Source organism: Fukomys damarensis, unplaced genomic scaffold, assembly GCF_012274545.1.
Source record: "Fukomys damarensis isolate Sample0158 unplaced genomic scaffold, DMR_v1.0_HiC HiC_scaffold_24, whole genome shotgun sequence".
Taxonomy (NCBI): domain Eukaryota; kingdom Metazoa; phylum Chordata; class Mammalia; order Rodentia; family Bathyergidae; genus Fukomys; species Fukomys damarensis.
In genome coordinates, this window is record NW_022900936.1 from 64,694,994 (window position 1) to 64,709,802 (window position 14,809).

General features: G+C 34.9%; 1 protein-coding gene across 6 annotated transcripts in view; it reads left to right on the forward strand.

Annotated features, from left to right (window-relative positions):
• Stxbp5l (syntaxin binding protein 5 like) overlaps positions 1 to 14,809 on the forward strand; it is a 391,696-nt gene that overhangs the window by 85,305 nt on the left and 291,582 nt on the right. For all 6 annotated transcript variants that reach the window (XR_781365.3, XM_033768099.1, XM_010630004.2 and 3 more), the window contains exon 4: positions 602 to 702. Coding sequence is in view for 5 of the 6 variants with exons in the window: in XM_033768099.1 (XP_033623990.1) it covers positions 602 to 702 (101 nt within the window). In the remaining variant the exon portion in view is untranslated. The remainder of the gene's footprint in view (positions 1 to 601; positions 703 to 14,809) is intronic.

Genomic DNA, 14,809 nt, shown 5'->3' on the forward strand with positions numbered 1-14,809 from the left:
CCCTGCCCCCAGCAAATATATATTTTTAATAAAAACATATTTTTAAAATATAAGAAAATTCTTTTGAAGGAGAATTTTTATATGTCATATGTTTGATTTATAAAACTGAGTTGTTTATTTGCTTTTTTTTTTCATTGAGTTTATTGGTACATTTTAGGTATACAATGCAGTTACATTCATCATTGGGATCTTATACCTTTACATGACAGGTCTTGTTTCTCATTTTTTCCCTTTGTCCCTGCCCTCCCTTCGCCCCCTCCTCCCTTCCCTATTTACAAATACTTTATTTCCATTTTTACATTTTCTCATATTTTTTTCTTTTCCCTTATTACCTTTACCCTATCCTTTCCACTTTCCCTACACCTTTAGCCCTTTTCTTCCTATTTCACATTGTCAATTATATCACTAGGATCTTATGTATTATTATAGTTTTTCACACTGTTTGCTTCTGTGTAAAGATTTATAGTGCATATGTGAGAGTAAGAACAAAAGAAGTTTAAATTTCATGTTTCCTAAAGGAGACAGAGAAAACTTTAATATTCACTATGATAATATTTCTTTAAGGAAAGCACACACTTAACATTGTCTTCTTTTTTTACAGGGTGCTTTGGTTAGTGCAAGTTCAGATGATACCCTTCATTTGTGGAACCTTAGACAAAAAAGGCCAGCTGTTCTTCATTCTCTTAAATTTAACCGAGAACGGTGAGAATATATGAATTAAACAATTGCAGTGTACAGCAAAATGATTCATTGAACAAGTTTCATGTTAACTTGACAGACTTTTTCATTATCTCAACAGCTAGAAATAATTTATTCATTCTTCCTTTTGTAGCAGTTTATTTTCTTTGAGAATGAATAATTGGTGTTACCTATTAATGGGAGATACCTCCACGTTATCTTCTCCTAGCTTTAAGCCAATATTTTACCAATAATACATTCTTTTCTCTGGAGCATGTTACTGAAAACCCAGATCTGAAATTTAAAAGTCAGTATACAATAAATGTATTTCTATACCTTTAATCATGTCAGTTACTTTCTGTGCTTTAACCATTGCCTTTTGCTTAAATATGTTTTTACATTTAAAAAGCATTGAAAAACATTTCAGATATCCAAAATATGTTGCTACTAATTTCAGAGCAACACTAAACATCTAAGATGAATGTTGTCAGTGATGTTAATTTGATCAGAATTCAAATTCCTCCACTGCAGAATTAAGTATTATAATCAAAAGTGGAAATTATATCAATGGAAAGTTATTAGATTTTATTTATACTAAGTTTTTTTAATATCTCTAATAATGGATTCAGTTCAGACATAGAGCATAATGCACTTCTGTTTAACTGATAATCCATCAAGAGGTGAAGTAAAACCTGTAATGTACTTTAACTCTATAAAATAATCTGATATTTATCGCTTGGGAAACAATGAAACACTTTGCTGTGCTTGGAAAAGAATATCACAGGAAATTTTGATATTAAGATGGGAAGAGAAATCTCTGAGAAGTAAATTTATCCAGATGAGGAAATGCCATTCAAATGAAGGAAGGTAAATAATGGAGGCAAGTTTCATTGGCTTTGGGCCCAAGATGTTACTCACTTTATGTTATTGAATGATAGTAATTGATTATGAATCACAGTGATATGGGTAGAGTTAATGAAGTACACCTTTTTTATAGATAAGATGAGAAAAAGATGACATATATAAATATTCTTTATTACACTTTGTATTATCAACTTTCCATTGCGGGGACAATCTTGACATACACAATCAAAGGAGAAAAGGTTTATTTTGTTTATGGTTTCAAAGGTTTCAGTCCATGGCTGGCTGAAACATCATGGTAGAAGGTCAGGGTGAACGAAAACTTCTCATTTTATGGAAGCTGAGAACGAAAGAAAAGGAAAGAGGCAGAGAGAGATGAAGGGGTGAGGTTAGCATATCCCAGTGACCTATATTTCCCACTGGACCTCAATTTCTAGTAGCTTACTTGGCTGTGAGTTTATCAGTCCTTTAATTAGTTGATGAGATTAGTGCCTTCAATACATGAGTCTTTAGGGGACATTTGTTAAAACTAGACAGTACTTCTTTCTTTAGATTAGACCTAGTTTTTGCTACTTAATTTTATTTATTTATTTGGTTTTTTGAGACAGGGTCTCACTATGTACTTGAGACTGACCTGGAACTCACTGTGTGACCCAGGTTGGTCTTGAATTCACAGTGATCCTCCTGCCTCAGCCTACAAGTGCTGGGATTACAGGCATGCACCACCACGCCTGACTATTTTATTTTAAATTTAAAGTAAGTTATTTGGCAGAAATTTCAGGATATTGCACAATTTTAAATATATTCCAGAGTTGTTACACTATTTTTTCTTTAACATAAAAATATTAATATTCCAATTATGATGCTGATTTTATCCCTATCTGCTGGTAAGATTTTCTTTTAATGCTTTCAGTAGATCTGACTACACTTTTGTGGGGATGCAAAGAATATTTTTTTCCTTCACAATTCTAGTGTTGAAAGGAATGTTCCTTTTATGGAACTTTTGGGAGGAGGAAATGATTGGTGATGATGATTTTTAATTTTAATATTATCTCAAGGTAGATTAATTGGTAGGAACAAACTTAAAAATTTAGGATAAGTGTAGATCCCAAGAACTTTGAGTCATTTTAATATTTACAAAATGTAATATTTATCTTTTTAGAAAAATACATTTCATCATGTAACTAAAGAATGTTCACTAACTTGTCATACTTTATTAGTCCCCCTCAGAAGAGAAGGGCACTGTTTTAATTTTTGTTCTTCAGAGATTGACAGCTAACATACTGTCATAGAGAATGGCAATATTGATCATTCAATCTGTGAATATATGTTTACTTAAGGTCTTCTTTGATTATTGCAGTCTTAGTGGTTTAAAATAATATGCATTATCTTTTAATTCACTGGAGTAGGAGAATAGGCATAGAGTAGCTGAATTTATTGTTTCAGAATCTTACAAACTATTGTTAAGTTGGCTGTAGCCTGACTGGAGAAGAATCCATTTTCATGCTGACATGTTGGTATTACATGGTGAATGTTAAAATAAAAAAAAAATTATCACAGGAAATTATTACAGACACATTGCCACTAGTCCTCCTCAAGTATTTTCCTTCAGTTAGAACACTCTTTTCTTCTTATTCTTTCTAGTTTCTAAAACAGTTCAGGAAATTCTGTTTCAATGTCCTTATGAGTTATGATTTTAAAAAGTACAGCGAATTTTACCAGTGAGTACTGTCCAGAGGAAAGGCAGGCTGGTAAAAACAGTGTGATCTTATCCAACTTATTCATCAGATCTGGAACTGTGTGACTTCTCTTCTTCTCCAATTTCAAAATGACCCCAAAAGGTGAATGTTTTTCATTAATTCGGGACATAACAGCACAACAGAAGACACTGCACTCACAAAAGAGGACTTCCAGAAGTGCTTCATAAAGTGGCAAGAATGATGAAAGAAATGTGTTTGAAATGAGGTGGAGTAATTTGAGGGGATTTATGGCAATATGTGTTTTACTGTAACAAATTAAAAATTTTTGGTCATTCACTGTGTTTTTTGATCATGCCTTGTAGTTGTCTTGCACATTGTATTATTCATGGCCTCAGCTTCTTGATGGCTTTTGGCCCAAGGCTGTCCTCCATTGTCTGCAATATGATGCTCTCTATAGGTCAGCTCACAACAGAACAGTATGTTAGAGAAAGTCTTCTTATAAGATGAGAGACATATGTAACTAAATCAGGGATGTGATATCCATGACCTTTGTCATATTCTGTCACAGATCTTGGGTACCTTCAAAGGTAAAAACATTGGGAGATCACATCACAAAATCTGTCTCCCACAGACCATCAATGTTATTTACCAAAATGGACAAGAACAATGGTTTTCTTGTCTGATTATTTATTTTAGGGAACAATTTTACTATTCTGTTAAATGTGATGTTTGTGGTAGTTATTTGTAGATTTAAAAAAATTAAGTAAGTTTCTCTCTCAATTTCCTTTAAGCATATATTTTTTAAAATAATGGGTATTGAATTACATCACATAATACTGGAATGTTTTCAAGAGTTCTACCTAACCTCTCTTCCAGCAGATTTATTGTTTCTGCTTTAATACTGAGATCTTTAATCCATTTTTTTCCTCATTGAGTTTATTGGTACTTTTTAGGTATACAGACAGTACAGTTACATCCATCATTGGGATCTTGTACCTTTACTTTTCAGGTCTTAGTTGTCATTTTTTTCCCATACCCTTGCTCTCCCTTCACCCCGCCTCCCCTCCCCACTTACAAACACTTTCCATTTGCTCATATTTTTTTCTTTTCCCTTATTTCCTTTCCCCTACCCTTTCCACTTCCCCTACACCGTTAGCCCTTTCTTCCTTTTTCACATTGTCAATTAATTAAAAAAATCATATTACAGTGATATTTGCACACCTATGTTTATAGCGGCACAGTTTGTAATAGCTAAAACTTGGAAATGGCCCAATTGCCCATCAGTTGGAAGATGTGGTTTTTCTATAAAATGGATCTGTAATCCATTTTGATTTTCATTTAGTGCATGGTTAGAGATATAGGTCTAGTTTTAGTCTTTGGCAAGTTGAAACCCAGTTTTTCTAGCACCACTTATTAAAGAGGATATCTTTTTTCAGGGAGGGTGTTGGCTCCTTTGTGGAATATGAGGTGGCTGAGTGTGTTGAGTTGTTTCTGCATCTTCTAATCTGTACCACTGGTCCTCAGGTCTGTTTCTTTGCCAGTACCATGCTGTTTTTATCACAGTAGCTTTGTAGTATCATTTCAAGTTGGGGAATTGTGATACCCCCTAGCTTCTCTTTATTGCCTAGAATTGCTTTTGCTATTCTAGGTCTCTTCTTGTTCCAAATGAATAATTGGATTGTTTTCTCAAGGTCTGTGAAGTATGCTTCTGTGATTTCAATTGGGGTTACACTGAATCTATATATTTTTTTGGATGTATGGACATTATCACTATGTTGATTCTTCGTACCATAGAACAAGAGATGTCTTTCCATTTTCTGATATCCTCATTAGTCTCCGTTTTCAGAGTGCTGTAGTTTTCAGAGTAGAGGTCTTTGATTTCTTTTGTTAGGTTGACTCCTAGGTATTTCAATTTTTTTGGATGCTATTGTGAAAGGAATTTATTGCCCCATTTCTATCTCAGTGAGTCTGTTTTCAGTGTACAGAAAAGCTATTGATTTTTTTGTGTTAACCTTGTATCCAGCTACTTTACTAAATTTGGTTATTAAGTCTAGAAGACTTTTTTGTGGAGTTCTTGGGGTCTTCTTAATAGAGTATTGCGTTGTCTGCAAATAATGACAATTTGGTGTCTTCCTTTCCTATCTTTATTCCTTTTATTGCTTTGTATTTTCTAATTGCTGTGGGTAATTTTTGCAGAACTATACTGAACAGGAGAGGTGATAGTGGACATCCTTGTTCCTGATTTTAGCGTGAAGGATTTCAGGTTTTTTTTTTTCAGCTTTAATTGAGTTTATTGGTACATTTTAGGGATACAGTACAGTTACATTCATTGTTGGGATCTTGTACCTCTACATGACAAGTCTTGATTCTCATTTTTTCCCCTTACTCCTTTCCTCCGTTCACCCGCTCCTCCCCTCCCCATCTACAAACACTTTATTTTCATCTTTTCATTATCTCACATTTTTTTCTTTTCCCTTATTACCCTTCCCCTACCCATCATACCTTCCCTACACCTTTAGCTCCTTTCTTCCCATTTCTAAATGTCAGTAATCTTATTAGAATCTTATGCATTGTTGCAGATTATTCACACCAGGGAAACTATTCGATATTCACACATCTGTGACTTATTTATTTCACTTAGGAGTATATCTTCAATATGTATCCATTTTCCTATGAATGAATCTATTTTCTCATTCTTTATGGAAGAGTAATATTCCATTTTATAGAAAAACCACATCTTCTTTATCCAGTTTCCAACGGATGGGCAAGTGGGCTGTTTCCAAGTTTTAGCTTACAAATTGTGCCGCTATAAACATGGGTGCACATACTTCTCTGTGATAGGATTCTTTTAGTTCTTTTGGAAAGATTCTCAGCAGAGGGATGGCTGGGTCAAATGGAACCTCCAGTCCAAGCTCTTTGAGGTATCTCCATATTGATTTCCATAGTGGTTGCACCAGTCTGCACTCCCACCAACAATGAAGAAGGGTTCCTTTCTCCCCACAACCCCGCCAACATTTGTTATTGTGTGATTTCTTGATAGCAGCCATTCTTTGTGGGGTGAGGTGGAATCTCAGTGTTGTTTTCATCTGCATCTCTCGAATGATCAGTGATGTGGAACATTTTTTCATTTATTTACTTGCTGCTCTTACTTCTTTGTCTCAGATATGTCTGTTCATTTCGGATGCCCATTTTTGAATCGGGTCTTTATATTTGGGGGGACTGATTGTTTTGAGTTCTTTATATATCCTTGATAATAGTCCTTTGTCTGAGGAACAGCTGGCAAAAATTTTTTCCCACATTGTAGATTGTCTCTTAGTTCTGCTGATGGTTTCTTTTGTAGTACAGAAGCTTTTTAGTAAGATGAGATCCCAGTTGTTGATTCTATCTGCTAGTTCCCATGCTACTGAGGATTTGTTCATAAAGTCTTTTCCTATACCAATGTCTTCCAGAGTTCTGCCTAACTTACCTTTCAGCAAGTTTAATGTTTCTGTTTTAATATTTAGATCTTTAATCCACTTGGATTTTAATTTAGTGCATGGTGACAGATAAGGGTCTAGGTTTAATCTTTTGCAGTTTGAGATCCAGTTTTTCCAGCACCATTTATTAAAGAGGCTATCTTTCCTTCAGTGGGGACTGTCAGCCTCTTTGTCAAAGATGAGGTAGCTAAGGGCCTCTGGAGTTGTTTTTGTGTCTTCCAATCTATTCCACTTATCCTCAGATCTGTTTCTTTGCCAGTACCACGCTGTTTTATGACAGTGGCATTGTAGTATAGTTTCAAATTGGGAATTGTTACACCCACAGCCATGTGTCTGTTGCCTAGGATGGCTTTTGCTATTCTAGTTCTCTTATGGTCCCAAATGAATTTTTGGATTCTTCTTTCTAGTTCTGTGAAGTGTAGTGTTGGGATTTCAATAGCATATAATTTTTTAAGATTGGATTTTTATCAAGCATAATTCCCATGATGAATCCACATTGTGTATATTGATAATTCATTTCCTTTTATTTCTGAGTAATGTCTGATAGAGGATTGTCTGGGTTGTTTCTCTTGGCTATAACAAATAAAACTATACTGCAAGTTTGTAGATAGATATTTTGTGAGGTTAATTTTTTGTTTCTATGGAATAATCCCTTGTGTGAAAGCATAATTGCTAGGTTATATAGTGTTCGTTTGCCTTTACAAGAAGATATGAAGCTGTTTCCCTGAATGGCTGTATCATTCTGTATTCCTACAGGAAATATATGAGGTCATTTCTCCACATTATAACTTGAATTTAATGTTTTCTTTTCTTTTGTTTTTTAATTGGTTTTTGAAACAAGGTTTTGATATATATATTTCAGGCTGGCATTGAACTCACCATGTAGTCCAAACTGGTCTTGAATTCAAAGTGATCCTCCTGTCTTAGCCTCCCTAATGCTAGGATTACAGGCATGTACCACCACACGTGCCTTGGAATTTGATTTTTTCATTATTTTTATTTTAGCTGTTCTGATAGGTAAAATATTGATATCTAATTCTGGATTTAATTTGAATTAACTAATGTGTTATAGTATTGTTCATTTTTAATAAGCTTGTTATATATCCTAGTTAATGAAATGTATGTTTATGTATACTTTCTGTTTTCTAATTGGATTATTGTGCATTTATCATTTCATTGTGACTGCTCCTTATATGTTCTAAATGTGACTGCTTTATGTGTATATATTTTTCCTCAGTTTGTAATTTTGTCTTTTTATTGTCTTTCATAGGGAAAACCTTCATTTTAATAAATTCCTATTGTCTTTTTTCTTTTAATGTTTTAGTGACTACCTATCTCATTTCTAGTGTACTTAGGCATCAATGATTTTCTTTTAATATTTTTAAAAGATTGTAGTTTTACATTTAAGTCATTTTAGGTTATTTTTGTTGAGGACATGAGACATAGAAGAAGATATTTTTTAACCTATTCATGATCAATTACTCCCATGCTGTTTGTTGAAAGGGATATTCTTTCTTCGTATAGTTGCTCTTGCAACTTTGTAAGGAATAGCTAGCAGTTTTTTTCCCCTTCTGTAGGCTATTTCTTCACTCTGTTGGTTGTTTCCTTTAATGTGCAGAAGCTTTTTAATTTGATAGGATCTCATTTGTTGATTCTTTTCTTTTTAAAATTTTTTATTTTTTTTCCTCATTGAGTTTATTGGTACATTTTAATTATACAGTACAGTTACATTCATTATTGGGATCATGTACCTTTACATGACAGGTCTTGGTTCTTCTTTTCTGTTTCTTATGCATTTTAATTTTTTTTTCAGGAAATCCTTGCCCATGACTACAGTAGTTTTACCTATTTTACCTTTTGACAGAAATAGTATTTGTTTTATCATTTGGATCTTTGTTCCATTTTTATTTTAATTGAGTACATAGTGAGAGATATGGGTATAGATTCAATCTTCTGTAAGTGGATAGCCAATTTTCCTAGCACTATTTATTAAAGAGGCCATCTTTCCTCCAGTGTATATTTTTTACCTCTTTTTCAAAGATCAAATAGTTGAAAGTGCCTGGTGATTTTCTTCATCCTCTATTTTCCACGGATCCTTGTGTGTGTGTTTGTGCCAGTATCATGATGTTTTGTCACTGTAGCTTTGTAGTATAACAGGAAGCCAGGAATGTGAGACTTCTTGCTTTGGTCTTCTTACCCAAGATCGCTTTTTTTTTTTTTAATTTTTTCACTCTTTTATTGAGCACAATTGACAAATAAAATCATATATATGTAAGATGATCTACAACCTTCCTGTTTTTGTGTTTAGCATCTTTGGGATACATATGCATTGCAAAGTGATTACTACAATCAAGCTATATTAACATATTCATCACCTCATTATTTACAGTATTTAACTTCCTCTGCTTAGAAAAAGATTTTGTAATAGCACAAGTCGAAAAATAGTCTTAAACAGAAAAAAAAATGTACTCAGGAGCTCATTCACAGACAGATTAAAACAGTTAAGTGAACTCCATTCTAGACAATTTCTTGATATCACGATACATTCGTGGCTGGGGATTTAGCTCAGTGGTTCCAGTGCCTGCTTCACAAGCGCAAGGACCAGAATTCAATCCCTGGTACCAAAAAACAAAAAAAGATACATTAATGCATTTTTGAAAATGAAAAATTGGCAATGGCATATATATTGTTTTGTAACCTGCTATTTCATTAACAGGGTGTTGTGGACATCTTTTTTGTTTTTTGTTTTTGATACCGGGGATTGAACTAGGGACCTTGCACTTGCAAGGCAGGCAGTGGAACCACTGAGCTAAATCGCCGGCTGTTGTGGACATCTTTTTACCTCAGACTCAGAAAGACACGTATCACATATTTTCCCTAAAATGTGGAATCTGAAAAGATGATATAAAAGTGGGGACTATTATTAGAAAAGAGGCAAGGAATAAGGGGGAAGGAAAGAGGGTAATGGAAGAATGGCTATAAAGTTATTAATTATGGGCTGGGGATTTAGCTCAGTGGCACAGCATCTGCCTCACAAGCGAAAGGTTCTGAGTTCCGTCCCCAGTACAAAAAAAAGTTATTAATTATAACAGAGATTATTAATTACAAGATCACTTTTGCTATTCTGGAACTCAATCCTAGTAAACATGTATCTGAGTATCAGAATTATTAATAACCCTGTGGCAAACAACTTTATCTACTATAGTATAGTTTTTCACTGCAATTCCTTTGCATTTAATCTTAGACTTTACTCATTTTTAAAATGACTTAGGTCAGCACATTTTCATTCTCTTTAGTGAAGTTGTTTCATAATTTGTGATATATTTATATTATTATGTTAGTCACCTTTCCATTGATGGGACGAAACACTTGACATATACATCTTAAAAGATGAAAGATTTATTTTGGCTCATGGTCCAGAGGTTTCAGTCCATGATTGATTGGCTACAAGACAGAAACCTTATGGCAGAATAGCATGGTAGAGGAAAGCTAATCAACTCATGGCAGCAAGAAGCAGAAAAAGAGGGGAATACCCTGTGAAAAGTTATACCTTGTAATGTAACACCTCCCTTCCACACGTCTGACTAGGTCCTACTGCCCATTAGACCATTCATCCATGAATTCATTGATAATACATTGATGATGCTAACTTTCTCACAAACCAGTCATCTCTAGGTACCTCTTAATTCAATCAAGTTGCTAATCATGATTCACTGTCATGTGTCTACCTTTTATCAAATTAACATCTAGTTTTATCTCCTTAAACCATACTTAATATCCAAATAAACATTACATGATCATAATTCCACCTATCACGAAGCAACTATTAATAGTTGTGTTATTTTGTACAACTGGCAATGCACTAAGTCTCCTTTGAGAATGAAGGGAAACTCTTAGCATTTCCAAAATAAAATGGCACAGGGTAAATATTTCCTTTTGAAAGAGTAGGAATAAGGAATAGAAAAACATTAGACCAAAGCTAGATCAAAACAGCAGGAGTAATAGTAAGTCCTGTAGCTCTTGGGTGTTATGGTTTGTGTCTAGGTGTCTCCCCAGAGACTCATGCAGTCATAGAGCTTTTTCAGAGGTGGCTAAATCTAGAGGTGTGATGCTAGGATTAAAGATGTGTGGTTATTAAATTAGTTTACTTATTGGTTTGGCACTCCTCTAATCCAGGAATAATCTGGATAAGATAAAAGTGGCAAAAAGATGCTGTTAATGTTCCTTGTTGCTTTGCTACCTTCATTTCTGCCATGAATTGTTACCCCTCTGCCTTGGAGACAGCAGATTATCAACTGAAGGTTCTACAAACTGTGAGCTAAATAAACCTTTCCCCTTTTAACTTTGAGTGTTGGATATTTTGTCTCAACAACAAGAAAAGTAAGACATGTGGCACGAAGGGCATGTGGTGGCATGACGTGAGTTCCGAAGGACCTGGGTGCCTCACTTCTATGGCCTTAATAGTTGTAGCCCACATAGCAACCTCTCTCTTAGGATGGCTCAGTAGGTCCTTCATATTCCTGGCATCTCTGACTTGCTGGGGTCTGTCCTACAGCTTCTGCTTTGCTCCCACAGCTGCGTGATTGATTTTCTCAGGGGTTGCCTGTAAGGACTTTGATCTTGCCACATATTGCCTGGCATCCCAGACCTTTTGAAATCTTCTGGAAGCCTCTGTGATTCTATCACTCTTTATTCTGTATATCTGAAAAAACAACATCCTGTGGGCAATACTGAGACCTGCCACCAATGTGAAGAATAGCTGAGACCCCTTGGACCATGTCTGCAATGGCTTGTGAGTGCCTGGACAGCTGACTTTGGTAAAGTAAGTCCTGGATACTCAATTTCCTAGGCCAGTGGTGGCAAACCTATGACAGGAGTGTTGTTGTTTTCTTTTTAAGACAAAAGATGCAATGAGTTGTTTTTTCTAAACTAAGAACTCAGTATTCAGGTTTAATTGCAGCATTGGCATTTTGCTTTAAGTGAGTTTTTGGGTTGCTTGAGCAATCAACTCTAAAAGGTCTGCCAGCACTGCCTTATACTATCCTGCTTGAGAAGGGCACTTTTATCCAATGAAAAGTTTACACTTTTCCACCCTTGAGCCTTAGATGTGTGAAGTTTGGTCAATTCCTGAGATGACCTCAAGGTATCTTTCTTCTTATTCTGGTGCAAAGTATATGCTTTCTTTTGTAGTGGTGCTATTCTCTTCAGCAACCATAATTTCTTTGACCCCACTGTTAAGGCTTGTGTCTAGATGTCCCTTCAAAGCCTCATGTGCTCATAGGTGAAAGGTTTTAGTCATTGCTGGATCTAGGGTGTATAACACTGGGATTGAGGGTCTGTGGTACTAACAGTCCACAGATTGGAATTTGCACAGTTCTGGGTTTGGTTGAATGGATTTACTGAAGATAGATGGGAAAGGTGGGCTCACTGCTGCTGCTTACCTTCAGCTTGCCACACCATGAACTGTTTCTCTTTTGTGATGCCCCTTTGCTATGCTGCCCTATGTGGAGCCTGCCAACTTTGGGCTGAAACCTCTACTATGAGCAGAAATAAACCTTTTCCCTGTAACGTGTGAGTATTGGATATTTTGCCCCAGCACTGAGAAAAGTGACTAAGATCCCTACCTTTACCACAGTTCTTTTTTTGGCCAAACTGCAAGTTTTCTTTTTCAAAAAATTAATTTTATTGGTACAACTTAAATATGTATAAAGACCTCACTCATCAAAGGGAATTTGTACCTGTACATGATATATCTTGATTCCTCTCTTTCTCCAACTCTCACCTTACCATTCAACCCCCTCTTATTTTACAAAAGCTTTTTTTTCACTTTTCCCTTCCTTTTCCCCCTTCTCTTCTTCAGTTTCCCATTTCCTCTGAACAGTTTCTTCCTATTTTGTATTATTGATTATACATTTTAGTCCTAATTTATACTTTCAATTTGTCACAACAGAGAGACAGTGCAATATTTACCTGTCCAATTTATTTCACTTAAGAGAATAATCTCAAGTTGCATCCATTTAGTTCAATATGTCTCAAGTTTATCTTTCTTTATAGTTGAGTAGTACTCTACCATATAAAAAACATCTTTTTTATGCCTTTTTCAGTTGATGGATATTTGGGTTGTTTCCAAAATTGATAAACTGTGTCACTAAAAACATGGGTACACTGAGGTCTGATGTTTTTAATTCTTTTTGAAGATACCCAGAAGAGGAATAGCTGGGTCAAATGGGACCTCTGATCCTAGTTTTTTGAAGACTCTCCACACTGATTTCTACAATACTTGTGCCAGTGTGCACTCCCACCAACAGTGGAGAAGGGTTCCTTGTTTCCCACAGCCTTGCCTGTTTTTGTTGTTGGTTGATTTCTTTCTGGAGTGAAATGGAATCTCAACATTGTTTTAATTTGCATTTCTCAGATGACCAAGGATGCTGAACATTTTTTCATATATTTGTTTGCCATTTCTACTTCTTCATCTAAGAAGTGTCTATTCATTTCAGATGCCTATTTTTTGGATTGGATCTTTAAAATTGGGAATTTAAATTTGATCTGATATTTTTCAGTTCTTTGTATGTTCTAGGTATTAGTCCTTTTTCTGAGGGACTACTAGCTAAAATTTTCCCCTGCCCTGTGGATTGTGTCTTCACTATGTTGATGATTTCTTTTGTGGTGCAGAAACTTTTTAATAGGATGAGATCCTGCTTGTTGATTCTTTGCACTATTTCCCATGTACTATGGTTTTTGTTCATGAATTTTTTTGCATATTCCATGTCCTCAAGAGTTCAACTTCTACTCTCTCTTCCAATTGATTTAGTGTTTCTGTTATAATATTTAGATGTTTGATCCATTTTGATTTTAGTTTAGTGCTTTGTGAGAGATGTGGTGCATTGCGATTAGTCTTTGGTATAAACAAAGTCAGTTTTTCCAGCACCACTTATTAAAGAGGCTTTCTTTCCTCTCAAGATGTTTGGCTCCTTTGTCATGGATAAGTTGGCTGAGTATGTTTATTGTTTCTGCCTCTTCTAGTCTGTTCCATTTATTTATCATCAGGTCTGTTTGTTTTCCAGTACTGTGCTGTTTTTATTACAGTAACTCTGTAGCATAATTTCAAGTCAGAGATTGTGATGCCCTCTGCCTTTCATTTGTTTCCACTTGTTTTTGCTATTTTAGGTTTCTTCTGGTTCCAAATGAATTTTAGGAATGTTTTCTCTAGTTCTGTGAAGTATGGTAATGGTAATTTGATTGGGATTGTGTTAAATCTGTATAATAATTTTGAGGCTATGGACTTTTTTTACTATGTTGGTTCTTCCTACCCAAGAGTAGGGTATTTCTTTCCATTTTCTGATATCCTTTTTTATCTCCTTTTTTGGAGTACTATGATTTTCTGTGTATAGATAGGTCTTTTATTTCCTTTGTTAGATTGATTCCTAAGTATTTCATTTTTTCCAACACTATTGTCAAAGGTGTTGTTTCCATGATTTTTCAGTGAGTTTATTATTTGTGTACAGCAAAGATAGTGATTTTGAGTGTTCACTTTCTGTGCAGCTATGCTACTGAATTTGGTTATTAAACCTAGAAGTCCTTCGGTGGAGGTTTTTGGTGGAGAGAATCATGTCATCCACAAATAATAATTTAACTTATTCCTTTCCTATCTTCTTTTCATTTCTTGTGTAATGGTTCTAGCTAATATTTCCAGAACTATGTCGAATAGGAGTGATGGCAGTGCACATCCTTGTCTTGTTCCTGATTTTAGTGTGAAAGCTTTCAATTTTTGACTGTTAAGTTAATGTTGGCTGTTGGTTTTTCATAATTTGGTTTTATCAGTTGAAGTAAAGAACATCTATTCCAAGATTCAGTAGGGTTTTTATCATGAACAGATATTGGACTTTGTCAAATGTTTTTTCTGTGTCTGTTGAGATGATCATATGATATGTATCTTTGGCTCTATTGACATGGTGTATTACATTTATTGACTTGTGTATGTTGAACCATCCCTGCATCCAGGATGAATCCTATTTGATCATGATGTATAATTTTCTTGATGATTTGTTGCATTCTTTTTATTCTTTTTTTTTTTTTTTTTTGTTGGGTTTTTAC